General features: G+C 35.6%; 1 protein-coding gene across 5 annotated transcripts in view; it reads left to right on the plus strand.

Annotated features, from left to right (window-relative positions):
- C26H8orf34 (chromosome 26 C8orf34 homolog) overlaps positions 1-18,394 on the plus strand; it is a 152,358-nt gene that overhangs the window by 114,118 nt on the left and 19,846 nt on the right. For all 5 annotated transcript variants that reach the window (XM_048286775.1, XM_048286778.1, XM_048286780.1 and 2 more), the window contains 3 exons: positions 3,365-3,450; positions 8,396-8,469; positions 17,288-17,408. In XM_048286775.1, coding sequence (XP_048142732.1) covers positions 3,365-3,450; positions 8,396-8,469; positions 17,288-17,408 — 281 coding nt within the window. The remainder of the gene's footprint in view (positions 1-3,364; positions 3,451-8,395; positions 8,470-17,287; positions 17,409-18,394) is intronic.

Raw genomic sequence — 18,394 nt, forward strand, 5'->3', positions numbered from 1 at the left:
TGCTCAAGCAGGGAGGTTGGACCAGGTGGCCCACTGTGGTCCTTTCCAGCCTGACCCATTCTGTGAATCTGTGAATCATATTTTCTAAATCATACCGGCAGTAGGACTGTGATTCCCACACCCACAAGCTTGTTTGTAGTGATAAACCCTGTATAATGCTTCTGCACTGAATCTGTAGAATTTATTCAGAATATCTTTGGTCCTGAAGTCCTTGACAGTTTTCTTGGAAGAAGCACTACAGAATGCATTTTGGGGTCAAAGAAAATTGAAATGTTTACCTGTAGGCTGTTTGCTTTTGTAGCTCTTGCAGCTCCAGCATGCAGCTGGTTAATATAACTTAAACAATGTCCTCTGAGAGATCACACTAGAAACAGATATGGGAAAAAATTTTGGCTATCAGGTATAAAATTTAGACTGACATTAAAATAATTAATAGCTGAAATAATATTTTGGTTAAAAACTGAAGTAGTCCATCAAGTGTTAGTAAGATAGTAGTTTTTAGGTAACTCTTCTAAACCTATGTGTCTTTCTAAACTATACTTCTTTCTGCTTAAGACTTTTTAAGTGTTTTTCACTGTGGAGATGTCTTATGAATAATATTACTTTTGAAGAAGAAATTGTAATAGTCCAAGTAACAGAATTATTTTGGCACGAAATAGTGTTTGTGACTTGTTGCTTGAGTTTCATGAGAATCTATTCTAATATTAATCTATATGTAAGAAATACATAAATAAGTTTGAAAACTGGATGTGAAAATAAGGTCCGGATATGTCAAACATCCTATTAATCCATCCACCCAGTACCCCAGCCATTTCTTCCTACAAAGCAAAATCATATGAAATGGATTTTCTGATTAGATACATTGAAAAGAATTTTTTTTGTGTGTTCTTCATGCGGCAACAGACCACTTAAATATATCTAAATTCTAGAATAAGATGAGAATAATTTCAGTTACTCATGTCTGGTTTGGATTTATTGAAGCTCAGAATGGGAACTTGTTATAAAATCTTGAAAATTCTGATGGGATAAAATAAGCAGCTCCTAGAGATTGTTCTTGTATGACTGTGATGTAAGCAGAAAAGGTTGGAGTAATTTTCCTTTTAGTTAAATATAAATGAACTACCAACATGGCTGGAGAGAAGAGTATCTCACTTCTGGTTCCTGCAATTTTGTGCATATCCTTCTAAGATTGAATATGTGGTTGCAGTAAACATGCATATGTATGTAATGAAGGAGGATGGGTTTTATTCCAGAAGAAAATTATGTGATTTTTGAGATCTTCCTTTTTTTGCATAGTTTTTTCATTTGCAATTTGTTTTCTCCTATTTGAATATCTTTAGAATAATGGTACAAAATTATTTGCTTCTGTTTTACAAGCTAGGTTTTTAAAGAATTGGCAATTAGAGCATTAGAAGCCAGGTACCGAACTATAAAGGATACCTAGAAGTAATTTTCAAAATTAGGTTTACAGCTTCTAGTTTTACATTTTGTTGTCTTGAGGAGTTTTGTGTTCTTCTATGGAACTGCTTCCTTAGATAAGAAACACTATGAATTTACATTGAGCTTTCCATCAAAAAGAAATCATTCTAGGAGCAATAAAAGGAGATCAAGTAATTGGGGGAGGAGGGTGCTGGGAAAACAGTTTTGAGGTGTACAAACAAATAGATGACTTAAGATCCATGTCTATTAGATAACTGTGGGAGTCATAAAATGTGAAATTTAGGTAGGGCAGATAAGGGGGTTGTACTTGGTTTCAAAGGTTAATTTCAAGCTTAGTGTAAAACAGCTGCAGAGGGTAAGAATACAGAGTGAAAAGAAACATTTTTTCTTCCAAGAGATAAGTTATTTCTTTCCCCAAGGTTTTACTTCAATGCATTTTTATGATTCCTGGGCTTTGCAAAATTGAATTGCATTTTTCTTATTCTTTTCATGTCTGAATAAATCCAAAGTAAGATAACCTTTATGTAAATGGCAGTTATATTGCATTTAGAGCTACAAAGCATTTCTTCAGAGCTGAATTTGTACTCAGGATTCATAAGAGCCTGGAGAAGGATGGTGAGACTCCTGGGATGCTCATTTGAAAGAACAGATACAAGCATTATTTGTATAAATTGCTGTCAAGGCGTTGCAGTCAGCTGGTGCAGTGGGAAAGCCTGAAGACAAAGTCTGCCATCATTACTGTATTTTCCTTTTAACAAGTAACGAAGGAGGAGGAAGTACTCTTGCATATGTTTCCTTGTGGTGGGTTTGCTTTGGCTAAGGGCCGGTTCCCTACGCAGCCAGTAGGGTGACAGGAGAAAATCGGAAGTAAAAGCTTGTGGGTTAAGATGAAGACAGGGAAATTGTTTACCAGTTACTGTATTGAGCAAAGCAGACTTGACTTGGGGAAAATGAGTTTAATTTATTGCAAATTAAAATAGGTTTAAGTAATGAGTAAAACTAAAAGACAGACATTAAAACCACATTTTTCCTTCTTCCTTTCGTGGGCCCAACTTCACTCCTTCACTTCAGACTCCTCTGTGCACCCCGAGTGGTGCAGGGGAGACAGGGAATGGGGCGTTGTGGCCAGTCCATTACAACTCCTCTCCGCCCTTCCTTCCTCACCACACTTTTCACCTGCTCCAGTGTGGGTTCTCCATTGGCTACAGTCCATCCTGGACATACTCACCTGCCCTGGTGTTGGTCCTCCATGGGCTGCATGGGATATTGGCTCTGGCATTTCATCGTGGGCTGTAGGGAAGTAGGGGAGTATATGCCCAGAGTGTGGAGCACCTCCTCCTTTGACCTTGGTGTGTCCTCTGCTGTTTCCCAGTCTTTCTGTTCTGTTCCCTGTGGGGCATTGTGGCTGGCTCTTCCTTAACTGTGTTTCCTTCAAGGTGCCACCATTTTGACTGAAGAGCTCATTTTGACTGAAGAGCTCAGCCATGCCCTGCCATGGTTCTTTTTGGAGCCAGATGAAACCACCTGTGTCTGGCTCAGGGCAGCCCCAGCCACTCCTCACCAAGGCCACCCCACTGCCAACACATTGGCATGGACATCCAGTACAGTCCTATTCAATTAAAATATTTTTGAAGGTGGTGAAGCAAGCTTGCAGTTTCACATGCACACCAAACGCCAACTTTTAAAAAATATGACAAGTATGCATAAGCTAAGATTCAGTTGGCTGTTCCTTGGAGGCTAGTTTTGGTTACTGGACAAGTCAGGGAAGTTATGACTGAACCACGGGTGTGGGCTTTTGAGCAAAGCTGCTCTTTTAATTAGGTCAATGTTGTGAGCAGGGTATGTAGTCAGGGATAATGTTCTTCTGTGTCTTATCCATGAAATATGATTGCAAATGTTTTCATTGCATTTTTCCACAATTTAGATTGCAAGGGGATAATTTGGCAGAAAGGCCAGAAGATGTCTCCATGGTATCTCAGACATCTGAGCCAGCAGTGTCAGACTCTGATGGTAAGTTATATAAATATTTGCTGCTCATAAAAAACCCCAAACATCAACATTTTGAGTTTGAGAGTGGGGGTTATGTCTGTAAAAGATTAAACACTTCCAGGAGAGTGTTCCTGGGCATTTGAACTCAATAATTTACACTTCAAATCTGTTCAAAGAGCTGCTAACATGTTTTTTGTCACAGCCATTAACACTCCAGAACAATTCCTAGGCATATATTGAAAAGCGCATTGGGCCAGAATTTGTTCTTAGTAGAGAGATTTTATGTTAGCACACTAACATTTAAAACAGCTCAATAGCATAGGCATGGGCTGTTCATTGCTGGTTGGCTTTTATGCCAAAGAATGGTCTTTGAAATATTTAATTTATTACTACACATGCACCCAGATGATTCAAACAATTTACAGTAAAAATATAGAGTTTATAAAATGACTCTGGAAAACACTTTTTCTCCTCATATAAACATGTTCATACGTTGGATTAATCTGCAGTCAGGACACTCAGACTTATTTCAATTTCTTCTCAGGTTTTTGAACAGAGTAACACCTGAAATGTTGAAAAAGGCACTTCATAAGGGATATTTTTCCAGAGAATGCCCAGCTTTCCTATGAAAGATGAAGTTGATGAAGGCTAACTTTATCTTAGCTGCCACTGTAGTGGAGAGAGAAAGAAATAGAGGTTTTGACAGAGAATCTGCAAAGATAAATCTTTCAGTCCATTCCCTTACTGTTGGGCAGAACCTGTCGAGTCTACAAATTGTATGTTTTGATTTGCAGTATAGTCTTCAGCAGCTATGGACAAGTCAGCTATGGTGATCAATTAACACAAAAAAGTCAGAATTAACTTTCTTTTAGATTATTCTACTCTCTGTCTACTAACTAATTATTATATGTGCTATTACGTATCACAGCAACCTGAACTTTCACTCATTTCTCTTGCCTCATTTGTAAACCAACCATTAGTAACTAATATGTCTTTAAAGATAAATTTTTCAAGCTGGTTTTGTGAGAATGCATGGTTTCAGGCAGTCAAGACATTGGCTTTTCCTTTTACTTGCCATTGATCACTTAATTGAACAATGTAATAGGGGATTAAGAATCTCACAACATGATGTCGTTGCGATCTTCATGAAGATTGTCAGGAAGAGATGCTCAGACTGGTGACTTCAATCAAGCCCTTTGAAAGGAACACAAAATTCTATTGTTGTGAGAATGATTCCCAGAAAGGGAGGTGGTGGCTTGCTTGTGATAGGTAAGGGAATATGCAAGCACAAGATTATTGCAGCAAAAGCAAATAGATGGGTAAAACAGACGTGTGGGGAAAAGTTCTACAGTTCACAGAATAGGTTTTGAGCAGATCTCATTCTTCCACTTTCTTTCTTTCTTGTGTACCTTTGTTCTTGAAGTGAAAATCTGCCCATTTTGCCATGCCATCTTCTGAAACTGCAGGCTTCAATTAAATAGTTAGGTTTTGCTAAGTGGCAGAGACATCAGGATTAAAGAAGGTGAAACTATGCAAAAGTACTGTGTGCTGCGTAATATTGGAGCTGAATCTTTCATGGTCAGAGGGTATGGAGCACAAAAGTGCTGTAGCTGTTCTACCTTCGGCCACTTCCTATGCGTCTGAATACTCTGCAGTCAATATGGGTACACAGCAGATGGAAAACACTTTCTTTGGAAAAACACTACATTCAGTGAGATACAGGGAGTATAAGTTAGATGGGTAGGTGGGGCAATGACATTCATGTTGTTATAAACACATCGATCTCATGTCTGTGAATATACATGGACCTGTTACTCGTATAGCAAGAAAATAGCAAGGCCTCTTGGGCAGAAAGACTGAGGTCAATAGTAAGGAAATGCCAAATTTCTGTCAGGAGGTGCCCTCAGAAATGTTCAGTGTTTCAAAACATATGGTTGGGGCTTTTTTTCCTAAAAGGTTGGCTAGTGCTACATTTTGATTTGAAGAAAAACACAGCTGGATTTCACAAATAAGTGCAGACTATAAACAGACACAGAACTCAGGCAACTGCCCATTCTATCAACCTTTCCTATAAATGCAGCACATTATTTGCTCTCTGTCCATCTGATACTTATTTCCAATAAATGTTATGTATGAGAGCATGATAAAAGAAACTCATAAAGATATTGTTAAAAAACCCTAGGCATTGTTGTACTGAATTTTTAGTTATGTCCTCTTACAGATTTTTTATATCATGAAATAGTGGCTAGCAGGCTTCACTTACCAGGTTTATTTGAATTTATTTTCTGCTGTTACTTCTCAGTACCAGTGACCTTACTGAGGGAAAACTGTGCGTTGGGAAGTGCTGATGTAAACCATTCATTCAAGAATAAGCAAGCAAGATGCTGATGCACAGCAAAGTTGAGAGTAGCTTTCTTCAGATAATGATCTGTTTCTGTTGTTAGATCTGGAACATCTCTCCTGTGGATTTCAGATGAACTAAGCTCAGAAGTAATTGGCAGAACATCTGATCTAAGAGCCCTTATAAATAAGCCTCATTTTAAGAAATTCCACTTAATAAAGTCAATGTGGTAGCTTACGTGGAAAGATCATGTGCAGCATCAGACACTTTACTGACTACACTGGCGATCTGGATCTGGTTCTAATTAACCACTACACTGATTTTCCTCTAGTATAATCCTACTACTGAATTGGACAGGCTTGTGTTTGATCTAAGTGGTAAAAATGAAAGGTAGGAATCAGGTCTCAAGATTGAATAACCCAAGACTCTTTAAAGCTGCAGTTTCTTTTCACTGTCCTAAACTATACCTCTCAGAAATGTTTCTCTTTTCCATCAGACCACTTCACAGGAAAGAACTAAGGGAAGAATTTAATAGGTTCTTGATTTTGATTGGAAGCAGCAGCATTGATGACTGCACAGCAAACTTCCCCTGTAGATGCCAAGCCTGTCTGGTTTGTCTCTTGGATCAGTTCTCCACTGAGCCTTGCTCTTGTTCTGTAGAGGTTGATGGGGAGAATGGCTGAGGCTTCGAAAGATACACACTATGACAGAATTGATCCAGAAAAATCTACATCTGTCAGCCCCCAATGTGTTTTTCAGGTTGGGGGGATTTTAGAAGCAATCTACTTATGTGGGGTTTTTTTCGGGGGGGTGGGGGGGGCATTAGATACTTAGAAATAGTATCACTAAAGGATAATTACTCATTTACTCCCAATTTCCTGTAAGTACCATACAACCTTGTTTCACTTGTTTCATTCTCTTCTGAAATGTACCTTACCCTTTGAGTGAAGCCATGATATAAGGCAGGAAAAGAAGACATTATTGGAAATAAAGCTTTTGCAGTCTATGCATTCTTGTAGAAGGAAGTTTAAAATGCAGTAACTTATTAGGGAGTAATCTCTTAATATAGGATAAATGAAAAGTGTAACACTTCTAAACCACTCCTCAATTAGTCTGAGAAAAGCTGCTTGTTATGTGAGTTTCTTTGCAGTGTATTATGCAACTCCACATATTTCTGAGGTGTGGGCAAAGACTTGTTTCTTTTGTGACTCTCCTGGAATAATATAATTGGACTAAAAATTATAGATTCTATGCCACTGTGTAAATGTGGTATTTCCTATTTAATTGTGCTATTACATCTACAGATGTAAAGGTTATATTGTGATATATAATACTTAGTTTGCTAAATAAATTTTACTAGAGCAAATGCCACATCAGTAGTTCATTCCCTATCAAACAGAACTCACTGGTTCTTTTTATTTGCAGTTAGCTAGTAGAAACGAGAAAAAACTAAATGTATAGTTTCTACATAGTTGAGTGTTTTGGTTCTGGTTTGTTTGTTTGTTTGTTTGTTTATTTTTTGTTTGGGGTTTTTTTTGCTTTTAAAGTGTCAATATAGTAGAAAGTTCAAAAGAGGCATTAGGATGTAGGGGAAAAGTTTGAAATTGGGGATGTTCAATAAAAATATGAACGTATGAAACATATAGTGTTGTTCTAGGTGGAACTGCATGATCAAGGTAAAAAATTAAGGATGTAAATATGTGGGAATTAGGATTGAGAACAAGATAAGGCAATGGCAAAAGTGCGGTATCTCTGAATTCCCACACAATTCCCTGACCATCACTTTGTGTCATCATCACCCCTTCCTTCTCCACTTACATTTGTGTTTGTAGTGAATTGGTAGCCACCATTGCCACACTTCAGTATAGTTCTGCTTTCATAGTAAATATAGTCTGAGATGCTTAACAAATTGCGTTCTGGAAACATAAGGACCTCCCTGCTAAGTGTCTGAGTAACAGTAGAACGTAGGGAAGATCAGGACATCTTGTTTTGTTAGGCTGCTGATGCAGCACCTAAGTGCATTAGCAGAGTGTTAGGCAAAGGGTGAAACTGCATAGAATGTTACTTGGAAATTCTTTCTCTGACATGGGTGCATAAAATCTCTTTTAAGTTATTACACATGCATCAAAGAGACATCCTCACAAAATTCTGTCGCTTTACAAATCTGGCAATATGGGCAAAAATTATACTTGCAAACTTTTAAATGTTGTCTAAATTGACCAAATCCTTTTGCTTCAAGGATTTTAACTGAATTAACTTGATATAATTTTATTCATTTTATTAAAGCTGGAGATACACTACTCACTTGTGTAAAGGGTAAACTATTTATTTTAAATAGTAAAGGTAATAAAGAACCTACAAGATACCTTGGCAGCTGAGGGAAGCTTACTTATCACTCTAGTCATGTTAGAGACACTGTTCCATGTTGCATTAAGCTTATAAATTAAAATCAAACATAAATTCAGATTTAAATTATAATCCATTGAAGTGTAACTGAAAAGTAGTACATTTACAGTAGCCATATTCACCTTCCCAGCAGTAAATTTTTAGCCATTAAATTTTCAAAATGACTAATGCTTACTTAATTAGAGTGATTTACCTTTCTCTTGTACCTCTTTGGAACAGCTCAAGTACCTGGGGTTGAAACACTCACAGAAGATATTGATGAATTTCAGAGTGCCTCTCAAGTGGCAGCATCTGTAAGTACCTTCCCTCACGGCTAATCCTGTAATTTTTAAAAGTAGTTTCATAAAAAATAGATTGTGCATAAAGATAAAAGTTGTGTTTACCAGCACTGTCATCTTAGAGAGAAGAAAACTAAATTTACATAATACCTATAATAATAACCCTTCTGAATTTTCAGTTCTCTCTCTGTGTTAATTTTTTCATTCCAGAAAAGGTGGTATCTTGAAATACATTATTATAAAAAGCACGTGTTGTTGGACTTGCTCATATAGCTCCCATTGAAAGTGCAGTTGTTTTATACCTATTCTGTATGTTTTTAAATGCTAGTCAAATACTAGTTTTACCAGATAATATTCAATTTTACAAATTGAAGACAACAAAATAATTCAAACTCTAAAGTACAGTTTATGTACTTTTGTCTCTTTATAATGGCTTGGTGTTCAGAATAAGATTCAGCTATCCAACACTTTGTAACTGTATCTCCTCAAAAAGAAACAAATGATCCAACTGTTCTCCTTGCCTTTTGGGGCTCTGAAGGAGAGATCTATTCCATGCTCCCCTAATAGTTTTCAGTGAGATTTATTCTTTGACAATCTTGACATACAAAATACAGAGATAAAACTGAGATGTCTCATAGGAAGGCTGTGTAGATAAATGCAATCCTGCAATGGATTTTCATAAATCCTTCAAAGCAGTAAGAAATATGCCTGTAAAATAACTTCAGAATTGATACCAAAATGCATTCTCATGACTTGAATTATTTTTAGATCATATATGAGATACAAGATGAGAGAAAAATAGAATAAGATGTTGATCGGACATTTCTCATAAATTGGACAAACTGATTCATGGCATTCACTCAAATGTGCATATTACATGTAAAAATTCCTGACGTGGTTCAAGGTGTGCAGTGTTTAATATTGGTACTGCATTCCAATAGAGTAATTTGAGTTTGTTGCTAGTTAAATGGATGATTATATAAGATTTTTCTCTGCTAGTGTATATTTGACAAAGATGCCTTGGCCTTCAGAGGGTAAGTGTTCTGAGAAAAATTGTAGGATAAAGTAGCAAGAATTATACAGAAGTATCTTCAGAGAAGAACTTTGGGTTCTTTTTTCATGTCCCATGTATGAATCCACATGTAAGATCTTTAATGTGGATACACTGGTACTCAAAAGAGATAGGCAACATCTATGTCTATAACATGGTTCATGTTATTTTCACTGTGGTTATACTATGATTTTCTTGCAGCTTTGTATATGTTTACTGTTCTATTTCTGAAAAACCTGGAGGTTTTTGTAGTTAGGCCTTTTTCTTTAAGCTTTTTAAAATAGAATATTTTGCTATGCTGTATTTTTTATAAAAAGAGTTACTGTTTGAAAAATTGAGAACTTGGACTTTCAGTGCTGCACAATCTCAAACAAGGCATTCTGGATGAATAAGTGAGCAAAGCTGGCAAAAAGCTGGTTGAAGTATTTACAGGAATCAGCACTTTCCCCAAGTGTTTTGTAAGAATTCAAAGTGGAAGCAAGCATTCAAAACATCCTTAGAGATCCTAGTTTACTGCCTGTAAAGTATTTTGTGTAATGAAAAGTGCCAGGCAAAATGCAAAAGCTTTTCCTTGAGATTTTTTCACTGTGGTGAGCTCAAAGTTTGCTAGCCAAATATTTAGAACATTTCCAGAAACATAAAGTAAAATAAAACTCTAAGAAAATATGGAAGTGATACTAGGAAAAATTTAAGTTGCCTGTAATTCTAGTGGAAGTGGAAGAGCAGGGTGTCAGAGGAAGCTGCTGACTTTACAGTGACTAACAGATAGAGACAGGGCACATGCACTGAGCAGATCATATCGAGTAGCCTTTGCCTTCTCTTTGACTTGTTTCTTTTATCACCTGGCTCTAACAGGACTTATGGTTAGCTTTTGGGGGTTTTTATGTGAATCTTGCCTTGCACATGCACATAAAAAGGTGTATTTTTCTTTGTAAATTATCCATGTAAGGCAAACCTATACAAATGCAGCAGAAACTGGAAGAAAAAAGTTATCCAACTGCAAAAAGCATTTCTGCATGAATATGCCTTGGGTTTTTACTCCTTATTACTGTGGGGAAAATACTGTAATAAAGTATTTTATAGAAGTGTTTTGTTTTAAATAAATTTTTTCCTGTATTCCCTACTGCTTTGGAACTTTTCATTTGCTTTCATAGGAGAAACACAGACATGGATTTTCTGTGATAAATGCATAAATTTCTTAATTCAGCTTGTGAAATTACTTGAAGCTTCATGCATGAAGCTTCAAGTAATTAAAAAAAATTAATCTTTTATTCTTGCTGTCAGTATATGTGGAATACAATAATATTTCAATCATACATTATTTCAGTTCTATTTGTTAGAAATTTCCCACTATTCTCCCCTAGAACAATACTATGAAGTAACTTAATTACTTGTAGAAGTTTGAGTATAATCACCCGAGCTTCCACATTTAACTAAATCTACAAATTATTTTTGTGTTGGGGTCACTGTTTAGCATTTAGCAGGTTAGTCATTAAAATAATTATTTTAAGATTCCACTGCCACATTAGAAACAACAGCAGTGCACCTTTGAGTTAGTATGAATTATGAAGGTCATATTTATGCTCAAGTTGATGTGTTCTGATACAAAATTTTTCAAATCCAAGCTGAATTTTGTAATTATGTGGAAATTCAGGCACTTGAAGGTAAAATTTCAAATTTTAACTTCAAATATTAAATCTTCTGTAAAAATCGTTAACAGATAGTATTAGATTACTGCAACTCTCCCACAGGAAGTTAAAAAAACCTCATTGAAATATGTAAGTTTTGCCTCTGTTAGGTAAATTAACAATACAAGATGGTTAGAAAAACATAATATAAGGGTCTTGGGAAATAAGTGATAATTCCTGCAAGTAGTTCAGAAAGTAGTTTGAATTGCATACCTTGAACCTCTTTGATTGAGACCTCCCTTATGTCAAACAAAATCCATGAAATAGACACAGATTTTGTATATACAGCTGCAAAAAAAAAGATTTCTTCTTGGATGAAAATATTCTTGTTAGAAAATACTTTAATCCTCTAAAATATAATTCTAAATTGAAAGAATATTCTGAACTTTAGAAAAATTTATGTTAAAAAAAAGAAATCAATGAATGCCTTGTTTTTACCAGTCTAAAATTTTGTGTTCTTGGGCATGCCAGATTCAGAAATATTAGTCCAGATAACAGTAAATAAAACAGAACTGAGGTTTAGAAAACAATTATTCTGGTTGCATTTCAAAAACTGAAACAAATGTGATTCCCAGGTGCTGCTTCCCATTTTCCTGTATACAGAAAAACGATGTGTAAATTAACTACCATTTTTTTAGTGTAAGGTTCAGCGTAAAATGTGCTGCTGGCTGACTGCCACGGGAAGCCCAAAGCTTGTAATTTCAATTACATGGCACTTCAAGTAGAACAGGCCCTAATGTGGAAGGGGGGATTAGAGGTGGCAGCCGATATTGTAAGAGAGCTCCGAGAAGCCTTGTTATTTTTACAGTATCAAATGGCTTGCTCACCTTTATGTCCTTGAACAGATTGTGGAAGCTGAAAGAGTAAATATTAGGTGACCTCTTTACAGAAAGTACATGTTGAGTGAAGAATCCTTAAACAAAATATTGCACAAAAAAATTCCACTGCATGCATAACATCTGTACTTGCCACCTGCTTGGCCAGAGTGGGAAGGACGCTTGTAAACAAATTGTTCAATAAAGAGGTTTGGGTTTGGGTTTTTTTGGGGTTTGGTTTTTTTTTATTTAGAGTGATGTCTGTCAAATGTGTCTATTTAAGATACTTAAGTTATTCAGCAAAGAAATGCTATGTTATACATGGAAAGCTAAGCACAGTTGTATTCCTTACACTTCTATCTCCTGAAGCTAATAAAATTTCCACTTGATTAGAAAAACTGTGTAGTATGAAAAATACAATACAACCACTTTTCATATACTTACAGCTTAGCAGTAACTAACTAATCTGGCTTCATCTCCTTTTCCTCATTTCACTGTGATCATTCAATTCACATCCAAAAACTAGGTGTATGTCTGGGCATTTCCATGAATACCTGGGTTTTACTCTGAAACAGGCCACAATGACATAGAAATACATGCTGAATAGTTTGTTAATGCTTTTTATGGCCAGTAAAGAAGAGTAATATATTTTCTAACAAGTACTTGATTTCCAGGTGATGTTGTAAGTAAGCTGGAGCCCTAACTCTTGTTCTTAGCTGTTCTGAAAAGTTATACCTCTGTAGAACTCTCCAGGTGTCAGTGGGTATTACTATATAGCCCATGTCAATTCAGCTCAACAATGAGATTGAGACATTCACATCTGCACTGGTGTTTTTTTAAGGACAAAAGCTCTACTGATTCATGCTGTGTAGCATTGTGCTACAGATTGAAGCACAGAGAGTGAGCTTGAAAAAGCTTTCTTACTCTTATTCATGACCTCCTTAATTTTATTTTTGTTCCACTGTGGCATTCCTGGTAAGTTACGGTATTTTCCAGAAGTTTGGGGAATCAGTGATGAGAGGGATTATCTCTGGCCTTATTGTTTGTAATTTTTTATTTTAGCAGTAATTTGGCTAAGTGATAAAAGGAAGAAAAATGCAATAATGAATGTATTTTATGTGAAGAAATTTGATTATGATATATAAAGAAAACCACTTAAGAAAGGGACACATAGTTGACTTTCAAAGTTGACAAGTTCTCGTTCTTTCTTTGAACATATTTCTGGTGCAGAGAGATGCTGCCTCACCTCCAAAGTTTGAAGGTGATGAACAGGACACAGAGTTGTTTCTACACGTTAGAAAGAATGTCTTTCAGGAACATCCTCATACTTAGATCTCATTAATGTTGTTAATGCAAATAGGCCATTTATAAGTTTTGTGCTAATATTTATAAAGCTTAATGAATGAGCAAGGGCAATGGTAGTTTGGAAGATGCTGAAATAATTGGGAGGATTCTATGCACATACTTCACACATACATGCATTCTGTATTTTTCAACTGCTTTCAGTCTACTGTCATTATCATTAAAGTCTAAGGTAACTGACATTAGTTTTATCTCTGCAGTTCCTGGCCAGGAGACAAAGGATAAGTTTTGGTGAAGTGCAGTAAGAATGTTTAAATAAATGGCTTGCAAGCCTGAATCTCTTTCTTAAGTGACGTATCTGAACTGCTGCTATGTATCCAGTGGAGAGAAGGGGCACCAGGGAATTCTGCTAGAGCTGTACAAATTCATTTATCCCTGCATTTGAACTGACATGCTTCCAAAGCCATCTTGATAACATCCCCTGCTTTCAGCTTGTGTTTATCTTTTAGGAATAAGGCTGTTGCATAAATTGTTTACTGGAGACACTGAGGACCTCTGTCTGTGTTTATGCATTATTCCCCTAGATGAACTCATAGTTTCAAAATGTTAAAAAATATTTTTCAATGCTCAGTGTTATTTAGAAATACATAAAAAATTACCTGGGCCTGCCTCCAAAAATGTTAGTTATAGACCTGGAATATTTAGCTTCAGAGAAAGAACAAAATTAAAAGTACAATTTTAATGTCTTAATAAACTCTTATGCCCTTTTTTCCCCCAGATAATTGTGATTCTCTATCAAGTAAACATTTAATTGGAAGGTACTATTATAAGCACATAATTTGTTATGAAATGAAATTGCTAATATTAAATATTTATCTCATCTTCCATAGCTACTATAGCAATACTGTTCTGATCTTTTGTGAAGCTATTGCCTGAAAAAAATGTCATAAGCTTACAATATTACATAAAACAGAAAATGCACAGAAGAGTTACAAAATTTGGGGAAAAATTCATCCAAAGTTATCTTGGTTTCACAGGGTGCTGAAACTCTGTATCTGAAAGCGAGTTTGAACATATAACAGTATGTAATGATAGAGACTGAATATATGTAAGTGTATTTATTTTAAATCATATGCAAAATTAATATTTATTCTTTGAAAGAATGGATATAGCTGTGTATGTCCAAAACTGAAAACAGATTTGTATGGAATCTGTAGATGTGCTGTTGTGTGCCTGTATGGGTTTATACTCAGGTGTATCTGTATGTCTTACATCAACTTACATGAGATTTAAGAGATTTAAAAACTTGTGTTGAAACATGCAAAGATATTGCAGAAATTTGATGTCCTTTGTGATTTGGAGTCTCCTAATTTGAAGTCACTTGATTTAAATATTACTCATGTTTTTATAAATGTCTAAAGCACTGTCATGATAACAACCTTTAGGGAATCATTTTTCTTCATTTATCTTAGATTCTACTAAGACACTAGAGAGCTTCCTTTATTCAGTCACCTTTGTTTTGTATGAGTCTTACATGACTAAGGTGCATAAGGGGATGAAGTACAGTAAAGACAAAATGTACAAAAATCCAGCAGAGGTTTGTAGAAGAGAAAGATAACTCCATTTCATTTCCAGAAGCATTTCCAGGACATGGAAAGTGAGATCTTTTCATCAGGCTAACCTTTGGAAGTATGTTTTAAGGAGGTTAAGGAGTTACTGAAAGCTGATAATAATTTGCTGTAAAAAACTTGAATAATCCAATGTAAGAATATTAGAAGAGCAGTTTGGTTTTCAAGTACTGCCACAGACCACTGACTAGTTTTTATTCCGTATTTAATCAGAGTTGTATTTATGAATGAAATTGTATATTCAAAAAAGGATTAATCCTTATAACCCTGGGGTTTTTTTCCCTGATGCTTTTTCCCAGATATGAAAATATACCCTATAAAATGCAAATAAAAATGTCCTTTTCCACCATAAAAATCTGGGGACAGAGAATATCTAAAAACAAGTTGAAAATTAAAATATTGGAGTTCTCTTACATACATTTCCCCCCTTCCCATCTCTTATTTAGTTTCATTTATTTCAGAGGAAGTGATAACAGAATAATATATTCTTCCATTTAGAGATCGGTATTGGGTAATGAATATCCATTTGAAATAAGCATTTAGAAATGTGAGTAATTTAATAGAGATTAATATTCTGTAGTGAGCTCAACAATCCCGATTATTTTTTGGATGGAGAATTCACAGTGAGGAACAAAGTGACAAGTGCTCAAAATCTCTTAGGGGAACAAGTGAACCAGGTCTAGTGATATGTCTGAAATAAAAGTGTTTGAAGATGAGTTCACTTCTGAATAATTTACTGTGTTCTTCATCTATTCCTCTGTATTTACATGGGATTAAATACAGGTGACTTTAACCAGAGGAGAACTAGCATAAAAAAACATTTGGCCAAAAAAAAAAAATGTTGTGAGTGTTCTAAAAATGCATTAATAAGGACAGAGTTATCGGCAGCTTCAAACTATTTTGTATGCTGGTAAATGTGACTGGGCTTTTTTGCATATGCATGAACAGCATTACAATATAGCTGTTGATTGATAAGGATAAATCTGTGTTATATTTTAAAGATGCATGGTTCACAATGATCACTTGCATTCAAGGCAGTGTTTATTTGGAACAGATTAGGAATGATGTAAAATATATCCCATATAACATTTTACTTCTGTAGAATTATGCCTGCTTTTCTAAAAGAGAAGGCAGCTACACTGTTCAAAGCAATTTTTTTGTGAGTAGAGATGATATCAAACCTGTACTTTCATCGTTTGTTAATCGTTTGAACTGTGCTACACCTTTCCTGGTGGGATGAGAGTCTGGCCAGGGAAGTGCCATCACTCACTGCAGTGATCCGCAGCAGCCCCTTGTCAGCTGTGATGCAGCTCCAGCCTGACGGACTGTGGAGCCCTGTGTGCCCTCTGTGAATGAGGCCACCAGTTTGGGTCTCCCTCCTCTTATCAATCATTCTTCTCCCTGAAATTACTTCAGTTTAATGTCTTTAAACAGTGGTCTCTCTCTGAATTTGCTTGGCATTTAATGAAAGATTTAAAAATTAGTAAGAGGTGAATGACAATGACAATTGCATAAGCCTGGTTTCTTTAGGAAACCAACAAAACTTCCTAGACTACAGATTAAAATTTTTGGTGAGGTAATAATTTCAAATTAATTTCAGATAGGCTGTCAAGAATTATTTAATTAATGCTTTTGTTTGTTGTTTTTATTTGGTCATTATGACCAAGTCTTGCACACTTGGCCATATGTTTTTATTGTGCATTTTAAATACATATCTATCAAGTTACCTCATAGTATATTTTACAAAAAATTTCCTGAAACTGTGTTGAGTGGGTTCCAGAAAATGCAAATAATTTTGAGTACCACAGTGTTCAATAAAGAAGAGACTGGGGAGATGGTCTGTTTGTTGACAACCCTTTCAAACTGCTATGCTGCCCTGATGATTTAGTTGCCATTTCTGAAAAGAATACTTCTTGCAGTGATAAAACAGTACTGGCAATGTTGATTAGGAAATTCTCTGATATTCCCAGAAGTGCTGCTTTGCAGAGATACAGTGCCAAATGTTATGGTAATTTAAACTAAGTGCAACCCTTACTAAGTAGTTGGAACTGAAGAGAATTTAAATCATTGAGGAATTTGTCCTGTTATGATGTGTCAGCATAGAGCAAGAGCTTCTGTGAAGGTGTATATTTGAGTTATTTTGGAATTGCTTCTTTTAGCTAATTCCTACTATTTATTTTATTTATGTTAAGAAATGATATTTTGTAGTCTTTTGCATAAAATTTTATATATTCTACATAATAAGCACCAGATTCCTGATCCTAAATGGGGACACCAATATTTTTATTGTATAATATATAAATATGAAACGAGATTAAAAGTATTCCATTTTCTTTTTATCTGTGTAAGTCTCAGACAGTTTGGACCTTGGATGCCATGACTGTCAGACCTGGAGGTTCCCCAAGGCAGAAACTCCTAAAGGACTCCTTAGCAGCAAAAGAACTTCAGACCATGGAAAAACACCTCGCTGGTATGTATGGGATCAAGGAACCATAAAATGCCTAGAAGTACTCACCCAGCTTGCTTTGCCAATATTTCAGATGAAGGAAGGAATTATCTAACTCACCTGCCAATGAAAACAGATGAAAACCTTAATTTCCCCTCTATTTTAATTGAAGAAAACACAACTAGTGTTTTATTTGTAGATTTAATGAACTTCACTGTAAGTACAGTACTTGAACATTAATAAAACTGTATTAAATATTCTGTGGTCTGAAAGCATAATAATGCACTTATTTTTTTGTTTCCATGTTTCACCCAGACTTATGCAATCAGCAGGTGCCAATGTTTTACTTACTGTTAAACAGTCTTTAAAAGCAGGCTGCAATGGGTCTTTAGCTGGTGAATAGATTGCTTTGCAGGAAAAACTCACCTTGTTTATGAGACTTCTGGTTGAGTGAAGCCTTTTAATTTGTGTGCCTTGGAACACCTGCAGTATTTTTGATGGGATAACCAATTCTGAAAAGTCAAACAAAAAAAGTGTGGTTTTTTGGTAAATAGATGTTTCAGAGCTCTGTAAAGATTAACAGCAAATATTCTAAAATTTAGCTTGCAATTTGTTCTTCTTTGTAACCAATGTTTTCTATCTTCAGCTTTCATTATAAGGTATGACATAGACCTATAGTGTGGTAGTCCTATGTTATGTATGCTATTTATTATATGGTGAAAGCTTCAAAGGGTAAATCTATGAAAAGTAATGTTGCACTGGAACATAAAGACAGTATATGTAAAATGAAGGTAGAAATGAAATTTATCTGATCCTTTTTTCAAGTCATTTAGAGAGTGAGGCAGAGAACACTTTCGGGATGATTTTCTAAAAGACTTTAGATATTTATCTTGCCAGTTACACTGGTGTGAAAGACTTGGGAGCTGTATCCTCTTTAGAAAGGGGATGTTGCAGCTGAGGCAGAAGACAAAGCTATGAGCACAGTGAGGGAGGCTTTTTAGGAAAAGATT

This window comes from Corvus hawaiiensis, chromosome 26, assembly GCF_020740725.1.
Source record: "Corvus hawaiiensis isolate bCorHaw1 chromosome 26, bCorHaw1.pri.cur, whole genome shotgun sequence".
NCBI classification, from domain to species: domain Eukaryota; kingdom Metazoa; phylum Chordata; class Aves; order Passeriformes; family Corvidae; genus Corvus; species Corvus hawaiiensis.